The sequence below is a fragment of the Lachancea lanzarotensis genome, scaffold LALA0S02 (genome assembly GCF_000938715.1).
Source record: "Lachancea lanzarotensis genome assembly LALA0, scaffold LALA0S02, whole genome shotgun sequence".
In the NCBI taxonomy this organism is placed as follows: domain Eukaryota; kingdom Fungi; phylum Ascomycota; class Saccharomycetes; order Saccharomycetales; family Saccharomycetaceae; genus Lachancea; species Lachancea lanzarotensis.
Window position 1 is genome coordinate 707,095 of NW_019212880.1, and position 13,195 is coordinate 720,289.

At 44.2% G+C, this 13,195-nt stretch overlaps 4 protein-coding genes across 4 annotated transcripts; 2 read left to right on the top strand and 2 right to left on the bottom strand.

Annotated features, from left to right (window-relative positions):
* Positions 1-119: 119 nt before the first annotated feature.
* On the bottom strand, positions 120-1,283 carry SMM1 (LALA0S02e07734g1_1; the record flags this gene model as incomplete). The annotated part of the gene is made up of 1 exon (XM_022773902.1): positions 120-1,283. One exon carries the CDS (start codon positions 1,281-1,283, stop codon positions 120-122), a length of 1,164 nt encoding a protein of 387 aa, XP_022627381.1.
* A 1,060-nt stretch (positions 1,284-2,343) lies between these two features.
* On the top strand, positions 2,344-5,820 carry LALA0_S02e07756g (LALA0S02e07756g1_1; the record flags this gene model as incomplete). The annotated part of the gene is made up of 1 exon (XM_022773903.1): positions 2,344-5,820. One exon carries the CDS (start codon positions 2,344-2,346, stop codon positions 5,818-5,820), a length of 3,477 nt encoding a protein of 1,158 aa, XP_022627382.1.
* Positions 5,821-5,997: 177 nt separating this feature from the next.
* LALA0_S02e07778g (LALA0S02e07778g1_1) lies at positions 5,998-6,804 on the bottom strand (the record flags this gene model as incomplete). Its single annotated transcript, XM_022773904.1, has 1 exon — positions 5,998-6,804. One exon carries the CDS (start codon positions 6,802-6,804, stop codon positions 5,998-6,000), a length of 807 nt encoding a protein of 268 aa, XP_022627383.1.
* A 3,911-nt stretch (positions 6,805-10,715) lies between these two features.
* On the top strand, positions 10,716-13,163 carry PHO91 (LALA0S02e07800g1_1; the record flags this gene model as incomplete). Its single annotated transcript, XM_022773905.1, has 1 exon — positions 10,716-13,163. The coding sequence occupies one exon, from the start codon at positions 10,716-10,718 to the stop codon at positions 13,161-13,163; it is 2,448 nt and encodes an 815-aa protein (XP_022627384.1).
* Between the last annotated feature and the right edge of the window lie 32 nt (positions 13,164-13,195).

The window sequence follows — 13,195 nt, forward strand, 5'->3', positions numbered from 1 at the left end:
CATAAGGACATTAATCAAAGTCTCTCGTTTTATCATTATTATATTATTATTTTGAGATATATATGTACAGTAAAGATTGAAAGATTAACTCACTCATAGAGCTTTGCGCTCTCTCCATTTTAGCTTTTGATCTTTTTGGCTTCACCGTTTTCCTCTTCTTCAAAAGCCCTCTTCAGCTCTAGCGACTTTACTGGCGAAGAAACGCGCGGCTTATCCTTTTGAACTGCCTTGTTACCAGCAGCTTGCTTGGCCAGTTTCTCTTCTTCTCTACACTCGGCAAGGTATTGCGTAGGGTCTCCTAAAGGCTGCCCATCATCGCTTAGGAGTTTCATGACATGTTCGACTTCTGCCAAGGATTTACAGCGAGTGAAGTATTGGTAAAACTTGGATTTCCCAGGAACAATTCTGGTTAGCATGTATTTACAGTTGTTCACATTGTGGTTGAATTTTGATGCGATTGTGAAGTAAGCCTTTGCTGCGTCATGCCAAGCTAGTGGTGTAGGACTAAAGATGGTTGGGTTTGCTTCTGCACAAGTTGCGATCATCCCACCAATCTTTTCCGAAAGATTCAATTCGCCACGAAGTTGAGAGAAATGGGACCTGCCCTGAAACGCACCGTTAATTATAAGACTGACGTTCTGCTCTTGACAAACCTTGAAAATGGCAGGAATATAATCCCTAATGGGCAATTCTCTGTTACGCATAGGCGTAGTTCTGCAGTGAACAGTCAGATTCGAGATACCGGTGCTGCATATCCGTCTTACCAGCTCGACAGTGCGAACTTCATCGTTCAACAAACGGATTTTCACGCTTATGGGTTTCTGGTAAGGCTCGCCCACTTCTTTGACTAAAGATGTCAAAATGGAGCAAAGCGTATCCGGTGTTTGCAAGAGCGCTGCACCCATGCCTGAATGAATAGAAAAATGTTTGGGACACCCTGCATTCAGATCTATTCCATCTACATCCTTTATGACCACTTTTGCAGCTTGAACGGCAAGTTGTGGAGTGGACGATCCCATTTGGAAAATGAGTTTGCCAGCTTCTGCTTCCGGGAAAGTTCTGAACACCACACTAGGTGGCTTGTTATCTTGATGGCTGGGCGCCACGAAATCCACGGTGCCCAGAGTCTTGTTTTCAACCCGTTTGCACTGAATCAACTTTTTATCAATAATTTCTGGTGACCAGACCAAATCTGCACCAAACTTCAGCGCAAGAAGTCGCGTCGGAAGCTCTCCTGCACGTACCATAGGCGCAAGGACCAGCATCCCGGCATAACTGACCATTTTTCGGGACTTTTTTGGCCGTGGTGTAATGGAATCTTGTAGAGCGATGAGATGAGATGAGGTGAGATGAGATGAGATGGGCTCGACATTAACTCATTATCTAGTTCTGACTAGACATTTGAGTAAAGGAGAGGGTAGATACCTGACTGAATGACGTTCGGCAGAAAGCAATACATAACGTTCTATCTGACCATCAAAAATTTACGAGAGATTTTACCATTTAGTGGCGTGTGAAGCAAGTACAGTAGCAGTAGAATATGTATATCCGAGCTGGCTGTACTGGATACGTGAACTGTCTGTGGCAATTCTTGACGAAACTAATGAAAAAGAAACCACGTGACACACTCAATCCACACAAACAGCGGGTCTTACAACCTTCACAAACGTACAGCTATACTGCCAAAATTTTCAACGACGGGAACTGTATTCAATTATGCCCAAGTCTAAATCCCTTCCTTCTGCGATGTAACGTCACACTCCGACCAAAAATATCGTTAAAGGTGAGCCATCAAGATTAAATTAACTTCAAATATACTAAACCCATACCATTCCTCTACTACTATTCAAAACATATTTGAAACTACGATCTTCGTATGGCCCAGTTCTCCGCAATTGATCGTCGTAATACGGCAGCTCTTCGCCATGCTCGTGGTTTTACCAAGTTTCAAGTAGTTCGAAAATCTCTAATACCCTTTTTCCTTCATTCTCTGTATCTATTTACATGATTTTTCTTTCCTTACACAATGTTTATGCACTATTCTCTGCGAATGCGACGTGTATCATTGCAAGGGATCGACGTTTATTATCCCACAGTAACGCAGTTCCAGATTTACCTTTTTTCAACAAGTTTCGTGGGTGATCACAACCTTCTTGTCTCATATGTTACATGTCAGCATTCGCGTTCGTTCGAGAATGTAACTCAAACGCGAAATCTCAGGTATAAAGATAAACACCAAAGCGAGCAGACAAAAAGACAGAACCTACTCGCTCGCTTAAATACACTTGATGGCTCTGTAAAGACAAGATAATACCCAATACCACCACCAAGAAAGCACAAGCTATGATCAAATTCAGAGCTTTCACGAAGAAACTATCGCATGGTTTTGATGGATCTTCTTCGAATCAAAAACGTTCTGTATCAGATTATGATCAGAAACCCGCCAATGTGAAATCGAACCGTTCGCTTTTACGCAGAAGAGCGGTTTCCTCAACCAAGGATATTGAGACCACACTTCCTCCTCTACCAAAGCAGCAGTACACTGTTGACAACAAAAAGCGGTCGCAAGAAGGTTTTCAAGATGGTACTACACAACGCTTTTCTCACCAGGATACACATATAAGCAGTGACGGCAAGTATTACATTTATGATTCAGTAGCGTTTGAAAGAGGATCTCACAGCAAAAACGCCAAGAATGTCGACCAAGAATTCCACATTCTTAAGTTTTCTGACGGCATCAATCCGACATCGGCTCGCGAAGTATTGTCTGCTTTGATCAAGCAATTCAAGAAAACTCTGATTCAGCACCATGCTGGCGAACTAGAAAAAGACAACAGCAGTATTAGGGCAGCAATGGAAATATTCAAGCCCAACCTTTCGCATTACGTGCCACACGAAATTAAAGATACCGAAGCAATAATCGAATCGCTGTTTCCCCGTCCTGGCTGCTCACTTGCAGGCGATGCACTAGAATCAGCAATCAAAACAAAGATAGCTTCTTCTAAAAGCAAGCTCATATTATCGCTACGAATTTTATGGTCACGATTGTCGCGTGGTATTGTGCCCTGGGAGTCTTATCTCAAGTTCTGTGCGGTGGAATCCAAGCAGAACTTCTCCAAAATGTGTTTTAAGAATTTCATGCCCCAGATTCTTCCCGACGCAGATTTCAAGCGTTGCGCATTTGAATTTATCGATCTACTCTATGCAATTATCTCCAAAGTGGATCTTGTGGTGGATAAAGTTGCCCAAATGGATCTGATATTCACAGCTGCTCAGGTTTGCTTCGTGAGAACTCCCGAGCTTCTCAACTATATTAAAAGTAAAGCCCAAGACAACGACGATTGCATTATCCTAGCAAAACTTTACCGGGCCCGTGGCGAGGCACTTTACCGATTATTCGTTTCGTACCTGAACTCTTTAGCGGAAGAGGGTGAAATCAAAGATTTTTACCTCATAGACAACTTCCGCATTAATGAATACCCACCCAAACCTTACAAACCATTAACGCAACGCGCATTGACGTTAACAATCCCACAACTTTGGGACACCGAAACGAATAATTTCAATGAACTAATAAGAGTTTCGGCCAAAGCTCAAACAAGGATGTATTCTCCTCACCATGCGTTTTCAAAACTAGAAAATTCGTTTTTGGATAATTACGAGGATAATCCCTACAAAGTTGTTAACAATCTTTTCTCTCGATCATCTAAGCGATACTTGGACAAATTTGATCCCTCTTTTGACGTGGAGTCTTTCAAAACCCTGTCCAAGAAAAATGTTGGTAACTCTACTTTAGGTCCTGGGGATCAGTTCCCAATGGCTACATGGATCAGCTCATGCAAAGAACGCGGTTTCAACGATTTCCTTTCGGTACTCGACGATAATAATCACGGTGAAGGAACATTAGCCCTCGGACTCACTTTCCCTAAGTCAACTCAAGAAGAATCGGAGAACTTGCCGCCGCTAAAAGTGTCTAAAGTCGAGATCTCCGAGAGTTTCATTTCGTCTTGGAAGTATGAAACTTTCCTAGGAAAGGTACACAACACGCTGGTGATCAAACTAACCAAAAGAGTCGGTGACTGTGAGTGGCTCATAATTGCAATGGACGAAAGAACCGACAAGAAAGGGTACGCATCGCCCTTGAAACCACGGGAGCAAGACAACGTTAGCGGAACACCTTCGACGGGCTCGAAGGGTAAAAGATATCACGCCGCCAGTTCAAGTGACGCTTCGAGCAAACTCCGCCCACCTCCTCCCAGCTTGCTTGGAGAGCCTTCATCCTCACCTTTAATCAATTCAATCAGTGGGGGATTTTCTGACCAATCAGTCTCGGCTTTCAGTTCGAGACCAACATCAGACATCGGCAGTGCTTTTGCGATGTCTCACCAGAAGGCTAGTTCTGTGCACTCAAGGAAACTTAGCGACTTAGTAACATCAGGATCCCCTTTGCAACAATCTTCACCTAAAATACCCTCCAAGGCTGTGGAGCCTTCAGTGACATCAATTATCAAGACATCCTCGGGAGCTCAAGACAATGCTCAACCTATCAACGAGAAGAGTGATCATGATAGCAATATCACAGTAGATAAAAAACCCCAAGATCCGAGTTCGCTGAGCGAACAAGTTATCGGGGGCGACATTCCCACAGAAAAGCAGCCTATTAAGCCCTCGGCACTGGAAATGCTGGCTGAGACATTCCAAAATGATCGGACCGAGACTCAATCAGAACCTCCGAGATATCTTCGATGTGGTGAAGGAGGCAGTGAATTGAGCAGCGACAAAGAAAACGTACCGGAGTTCTCCAAACAGAACGCTAAATCTGACGAAATGGATAACACTGGCTCTAATCAAAATTTAGATATTTTATCATCGCCTTTTACTGATCCTGTAGATCATCCTAAAGTTAGGCATACAGTGACCACCCCGATCAATCTGGTCTCATTGGATCGCGCACCAAATTTGCCTAAAAGGGTTCAAAACCCTTCAATTGGCTCACCCGACAGCGTAACAATGATTCCACACTCCGCTGATACGAGTATCGACTTGACAGAAAGTACGGATGTGGACGAAGATGGAAATCTCGGACGCGAGAAATCACATTTTGCTAAGGTATTGAATTCATCGTCTGACGATGGATTTGCCAAAATGCAGCAGCAGGATGAAGGCACAGTTGATCTTCTGAACGATTTTCTGGAGAACTACAACACATTGAGCGCAGAACCAATGAATTACGAAGAAGGGCCAACGGTTTTTGAACAAGTCAAAGGATTTTATGAGCAGGGTTTGAGCGAGGCCGGCCATTCCCAATCTGAAATCAAACGACAGGAAATAGTGCAACAAGAATTACCACAACATGAAAAGCAACACCCGGATTCTAATGAAGCAGATAGTGCTTCTAGTCCCGTCAATCAAGTGTCAAAAATTGGGTCTATCAGCTCCAAAAATGGAACGTGGTTTAGCTGCAATGTGACTCCTCCAAACAAGCTCGACAAGAACAGAAACTTCAAAAACTTGAAGCTAGGGGGTAGAGCCCGGACTCAGTCTCAAGTGAGCAACGTTGACATCAGCGGGAAACAAATGGATGAAGATGACGCACACAATAGTACGAAGAATCTAAACTCTGATGAAGAACATGAATTGTTCTACAGTAGCGCTAGTGATCTCAGTGATATAGCGGATCAGGACGGCGTATGGCTGGAGGCCAACAGCAAACCATCTTCACCGGTTGATGTCACGAGCCCCACTCATCTGATGTTCAGAAATGTTATGCTTCGAACGAAACGGAGTATACGGAGCTTGAAAGCGCATCAGCAGCAATGAATTTTGGTAAGTGTTCAAGATCAGATCAGATCAGAAGGCAGCTTTGATTCAAAATGCCAAATTCTTTTTATGATGATATACACTATTATGTATGCTTCCGTAGCAAACCTTGGTCAGGGAGTTGTTGTTGTTAAGGTACATTTGCGTTTTCATTCCTCTTCGTAGAGCTTTGCGTTTTCATTCCTCTTCGTAGAGCGCCTTGCGAAACTTGATGGCTGTAGAATTGCGCCGGTGATGGTGTCGGCAGCAGGGGTTGCTTAGATCGACCCAGCAATCTTGATGTGATTGGTGGTCTTCGTTTTGCTCGCGAGTCTCGGTGTTAGATGCCCCCTCGCCGTCGTCGTGATGATGCAGGTCATTAATACCGGCCCCATCGCTTGCAGCGGACGTGGGACCTATTCCGGAAGAAGCCTGTGAAGATGATGACAGGCTTGATTGTCGAGATCTAGATGGTATTCGCCATACCATTTCCTCAAACTGTGGGGATCGGGCTGCGGCAGTTGCTGCTGCTGTGGGGTCATTTGATGAGGAAGACCTACCCAAAGACGAAAACCGAGCTCCAAACCCTGCCAAATCCGATTCTGTATCGCTGAAACGGCGTGAACGCTCGTTGGGATTCGAACATCTGCTAGAGTTCGTTGAGGTGTTGAACATTTGCGACGCTGGTCGTGTCACAGACGATCCAGAGTGCAGTTGTGGATGTAGCGTGGCAGACGAATGCTGATGGATGCACTGGTACAGGTCGCAAACCCGAAGTGAGGCCGAAAGTCTTCTGGAACCTCGCGATTCCGAGTTGACCCCTCCTCCGTATTCACTGCCGTCTTCTTCTTCGTCTTCTTCTTGAAACCACGGCTCTGTCACACAAATCGATGTGCCCTGGACCGACGAACGCCTTCTAGGCGACCTATCAGATCCGGATTTGTCTTGAGGTGCGTACCGCACCACTAGATGTGCGTCCACCGGTGAAACTCCGTTTCCAGACATATTTCTAGAAACACCCCAGTTCCGTGCGTGTGTGCGTATCTATGTATGTAAATGCTAACGTCTGACTAGACCTGGTCTTTGCACTGTTTCCGACGGATAGACGACACAGGCTTAACCGATGCTGGAAATGCTGGTAAACTATATCCTAAACTTAAAAACTACCCTAACCTCACTCGTCGTCGTCTTCTTCTTTGTCACTATCTTCTACAAGACCATAAAAAGCTATAATACTCTTTAAGACCTTGTATAAAAACCGGTAGCGATGAGTTTCCTAACCCCAAAATCAGCTCACCAGACAGCAGATAGGTCCAAGTAAATCAAACAGTCTTGAATTTGAGATTTCTACCTACACGTACGTACCCGATTTGTATAATTGTCTTTATATACCTTTTTAAGCCGTTGTGGCTGCTGTAGGTCGTCCAGTTTCCTTTGGGCTGGCCCAAGTCTGATCAGGACCCTTAAAGGGCTGGCAAGATTCGCACTATTAGGAAATTGGCGATCGATTGCAGACTCACTGGAATTGTGTGGAGTTGTGAGTGCCGTGCTGGGAGTGTCACAGCAATTGGCAGTTGTTACACACGGGAATTTTGAAACCAGGTTGACAGGGTTACAGGTGGAAAAAAGCAGCCAGGTCACCATGATTCATGGCCGTAATCGTCATAGATCTGCACGTATGTGGCACACTGTCGCGGATTAAAAGATAGCAGCAGACACCGATGGAAACTTGCTTGGCAAATAGGAGTCGAGAATGACCGACGACAAAGGCAATGTGACAGCAATTTAATTCCGGTGAAGGGTGATTTGACGGAGGCTTGGGTTTTATGGGTTAAGTTGCTTGTGTTTCTCCGGTTTATGTCAGTCACCTTCTGGACTGTTGCTTTTGAAGGGCTGTGTTGATCAGGAGACGAGGCGTTGGGTCGAAAGGGCCCAGAACACGGGAGTTTGGGCAAGAAGGAAAATGTTCCGGGGGCCGTCGAGGAGAAATAAGGTTGGAAAAGGAAGGATGACGGGGGCAAGGGGATGGCGTGGAGAGAATGGCAGTAATCGAGGTGGCAGTGAGTTGGAAGAATGTCATTTAAGTACGAAGTGATATGGAGAGCGACAGCGCAGTACGAAGTGATGTGAATCTTGGTTAGTGGAAGGAGTATTATCCCCTTGTAGTGATCGCAGCCAGCCGAGTACCCGAAAAGTATCCGATGTTTAAAATCTGTGATCCGTTTTGCAACCCGTTTCAAGTGTGGCAAGTACCCGAAAAGTACCGCTTCTGGATCCAAGCGGAATTTGAAACGACTTCCACGAACCCGTTTAGGATCCGGATCGAAACCAGCATGGATAAAGGCTTGCTCGAATGAGTACAGAAGCCTGAGTGTCTGGAAGATAATGTATCGAGTGTTCGCATGCTTTTCATCACCGCGTCACAGTTAAGAAACTTGATCAGCCATAGTCATTGCTCAGAGATTTACTACAATTTTTGGCACGTACATTGAGTTCCTAAAAGCATTTAATAGGACATGTACTAATTTCGTGCCAAGACAATGTATGAAATGGCGAAAGGACATGCTAAAACGTAAGGAGCCTCAGTACATAGGGTTACTATGTTCGTGAACCAAGTCTTAGAATTAACTCCACAATAAATCAAGAACATCGTATAAAGACGAGCTTCAGGAATTGGTAAAGTAACTACAACGTGGAGAACAAAGATCAATCTAGATATCAAAATAGGAACGATAGATTGACGGGAATTATGTGCATTAAATTCGTACTAGAAGCTCGTGATGATTACTCAGGCAAGAAAAACAGCCGAACATGACATGTATTCGAAGATGTGTCCAAGAAAGCTTCACATCAGAATCCAGGACACTAGGATTCATAGACCAATATCTCTTAACAACAGGCTATCTTCGAATGATGGCGGTGAGTTTAAGTGACATTCTTTTGGTAGATTTCTTTGTTGTTAACGAACAGAGACAACTTGTTTGATAAATCATTATATCAATTACAGTCTAAATGAGACCAGAACCTTGGTTATAAGACGTGCCGAAAAAAAAGAAGCGTATTGTTCTCCAGTACAATCGCATCGCAATTTTGATCTTGAAGAAATGTTTCAACCATAACGTCAATCGATAGACGAAAGTCGTGAACCCAGAAATTTCACCTAACTAAGGTTTAATACACACAACCTTATAACTGATGATACGTTTCTAGACACTGGAAAGAGTTTTAAATTCAGGTAATTCACATTCGCGAAATCATGTTTGCCCATCGAATTATTCCAGTTCAAGCCACCGGTATTCAACAGAGTCAAAATTCATCGCGACGCTGGGTGCGTCTTTCGAGTGAAAAAAATCGGAAACTTTCGCGGAGCAAATGGAGTGGACATCGAATAAACCATGTTCACGACCATTCAAGGGCTACTTACAACGGAAATGCATCTATCTTGTGACGTCCCGCAATTGATATTGTGAATCAAATCCCACAAGCGGTTGCTATTCAAATACCGGAATAGTTGATCTCGAGCACTAATTTTATGGCGGGAAACCTATTGTGACCAGATTTGTTATCACGGGATGATTTCCAAGCAAATTCCAAACAGTGAAGAGATTTGAAACCATCACAGTCACCGATCATATCATTGCCGGACGACTGAAGCGTCCTTAATTTTGAAATATCTTTGGTGAAAGACTGCTCTCCAAAATGCGTAAAAGAGCACAGTTCGATTAAAACTAAGATACAACTGCCATCATGTGTGTAAGTTACTGCTTAACCTCGTATCGAGTTTCTGTCATTAGAGTGTCGTTGAGGATAAGCGTTACGTACCATTGGTAATCTTTACCATTGTAATAGATCATTAATTAATTGAGATGGGCAGCTAACTTTGCGTATTGTCTTAAACGGACAAACGTTGGTGTTGTAGCCTGGCAAAAGTATCGCCCTTTCATACCTTTCAGGGAATGGGTCCCTGATTCATGAAAGTGAGATGTTCTTATCTATATTGAGGTGATATTAGTCAGACCATCATAAGTGATTCTATAGGAACGTGTGGTATCATCCATTGCTCATCAGACCACGGTGCTGGGAAGTGGCTAGTGTGGTAATGCAAGTCGTCCGTTTTTACAATTCTGACGCTGTCGTACATGCACGTGATCTGTGATCACTTTGATATGAATCTGACGTTAAATCAACTAAGAGGTTTTCACAGCAACAATGTAAAGTCAGGGTCGCTGCTCGACCCGTATCTTTTCTACCACTACAGAGGCCAGTCATAAGTATCTTCAAACACGCCGAGGCTTGTAACTCCTCGCGCCGCTGCACGTTATCACTTGATTATTATTCTGACGCCCAAATCTGACATAATATATCCAAATTAACGCCAACCGTTTCAAATCACATATACCAAGTGCACATGCCTTATTTCTGACGTATGAACCACCAATATACACTCCTTCATCCTTGACCAGCACGAAACTCAACCTATATCGAAACGCACTCATTCTGTTATCACTTTTACCCTAGCCGTCATGATCATGTGCACGTGCCATAACGTCAGTATATTCTCTAACAAAATTTCGAGCGCTTTAAGACATCGGAACACATCCCTACACTGGATACTGGTGACTTTCGTGATACAACTGCATTGTATTTCAGCAAAGTATCATGTCAGCGTTTTCTACTACTTAGAAGCACGTGCCGGCCTCAAAATAACCATTCACGTGACTGAAATTTTCATATTCTTATATAATCCCATATAAATTGGACATTTAAAGCTATAAGACATCGAGATTTGAGACTTTTTTCAAACCTTTTCTACAGTTGTTTCTACACTTCCCAGCCGCCTTTTTGAGTCTTGTCACGACTCCAATTGACTTCAGAGTCTTGCTCATCGAGAACTGTGATTGAACTTTCGGTTAATCATGAAGTTTTCACACTCCTTGCAGTTCAATGCAGTACCGGAGTGGTCATCGAGATATCTGGCGTATTCACAGCTGAAAAGACTGATTTATACCTTACAGAAGGATAAACTGTATCAAAGCAGCTTCACGGACACGGAACAGATTCCACTCCGGGATTCCTACACAGAAAAATTCCTGAAAGCTCTCGACAAAGAACTCCAGAAAACCGACAAGTTTTACCAACAGCAGCAATCGCGAATCTTCAGTTCGTATCAGGAGGTAAAGGACGATCTTTCCGAGTTTCAGTTGCAGCTGGCGTTGCACGACTCTCACAGTGGAAGGAGCAGCGTTTCTAACGGATCTGAAGGGTCTGGAGCCTCAGGACCGTACATCCGTCCCACAGCGTCGCTCTCAGATGACGAAGATAACATCAATGTCAACAGGACAAACTACACGGGTAGCGATATGGGGCCCATCGTCACCCGTAGCGCACACTACATTGCAAGACTCGATCCGGTGATGGAAGACACGATCAACTTGAAAAAAAGACTCGTCGTGGCCTTCACACAACTGTCAGAACTCAAAAGTTTTATCGAGCTTAACCAGACCGGTTTCTCCAAGATTTGCAAGAAATTCGATAAGAGTTTGGAGACCAGCATTAAGGCGGATTTCATTGCCTCTTTGCCGTCTAGAACCCAAATTTTTAGTCCAGAAACCGCATCCATTGTTGAAAACAAGATCAATGACACCATCGGCATGTATGCGAGTCTGATGGGGACCGCCACGAACGGTGATGAAGTGCTGACTTTCCAAGAAGCTGAACGAGAACTTTCCGTGCATTTGAGGGAACATGTTGTCTGGGAAAGAAACACCGTTTGGAAAGATATGATGAATTTGGAACGCCAGGCTCAGAATGTCAAGACAACTAGAGCGCGAAACCGTAATCTTCGTAATACCAAGCTGCCAGATGATGAAATCCGAAATTCTCCTTCGCCTGAGGAACTTCCTAACGCTACGTTGAAGGACGCTCTGCACATGACGCCCGCCCACTACCTCAAGATAATATTAAAGTCCAATCGTCTGATACATTTTGTTGCAATCACAACGGCTTTTCTGATACTGCTCAACTTTTCCCCTGTTCAAGACGTATTGCAGAGAAATTGTTTGGCAATTCTGGTGTACGCCTCGCTACTGTGGGCCACTGAAACTATACCACTTTTTGTCACTTCGTTGTTCGTTCCACTATTGATTGTGATTCTACCAGTTTTAAAAGATACTGATGGCAATGTCATGGCACCTCAGGCAGCATCGCAATACATCTTATCAACGATGTGGTCCAGCGTCATTATGCTTTTACTCGGAGGGTTCACTTTAGCTGCCGCTTTATCAAAATATAATGTTGCTAAGGTAGTTTCCACTCATGTGCTGGCTTCCGCAGGGACAAACCCGAGGGTCATTCTTTTGACCAACATGTGTGTTGCGCTGTTTGCGTCGATGTGGGTTTCAAATGTCGCTGCACCAGTGCTATGCTATTCTATTATTCAACCACTGCTCCGCACTTTGCCAAAAAATAGCTCTTTCGCGAAGTCCCTCATTCTGGGCATTGCACTAGCCTCTAACATTGGAGGTATGGCTTCACCCATTGCGTCGCCACAAAATATAATTTCTATTGGAATGATGGACCCACAGCCAACATGGCCTCAATGGTTTGTCGTATCACTACCAGTGTGCTGCATCTGTATTTTGGGAATATGGGCTATGCTCGTCATGACATTTCCGGTTGAAAAGGACTTGAAACTGCTTCAATTACATCCCATAAGGGATCCATTTACCATCCAGCAGTGGTTTGTCACGCTGTGTACTATAGGAACTATCGTCCTGTGGTGTATGGCTAAACAGCTGAGTGGCGTGTTTGGAGAAATGGGGATCATTTCAATCATTCCTATCTTGCTCCTCTTCGGCACCGGAATGTTGAGCTCTAGCGATTTCAACAGCTTTATGTGGACAATTGTGGTTTTGGCAATGGGTGGTACGACTCTCGGCAAAGCGGTAACCTCTTCTGGCCTCTTAGCCTCCATTGCCTCCACGATCAAAGAGCACGTTGAGGACAAGCCTATTTTTGCAATCGTTCTAATTTTCGGAATTGTGATCTTGGTGATGGCAACATTTGTATCTCACACGGTCGCGGCAATGATCATCGTTCCTTTGATGGGCGAAATTGGCAAAAATCTGCCATCTGGAGATCACTCCCGTCTTTTGGTCATGGTTGCTGCTCTCCTTTGCTCTGGTGCCATGGGATTACCAACCTCTGGCTTTCCAAACGTTACTGCAATATCGATGATAGATGAACTTGGGGACAGATATCTAACGGTTGGGAACTTTGTTACTCGAGGTGTCCCTGCAAGTGTGTGGTCATATTTGATCATCACCACTGTCGGCTACGGACTGATGAAACTAATGGGTTACTGATGTTGCGAATTATGGCGCGCCGACTCACGGTT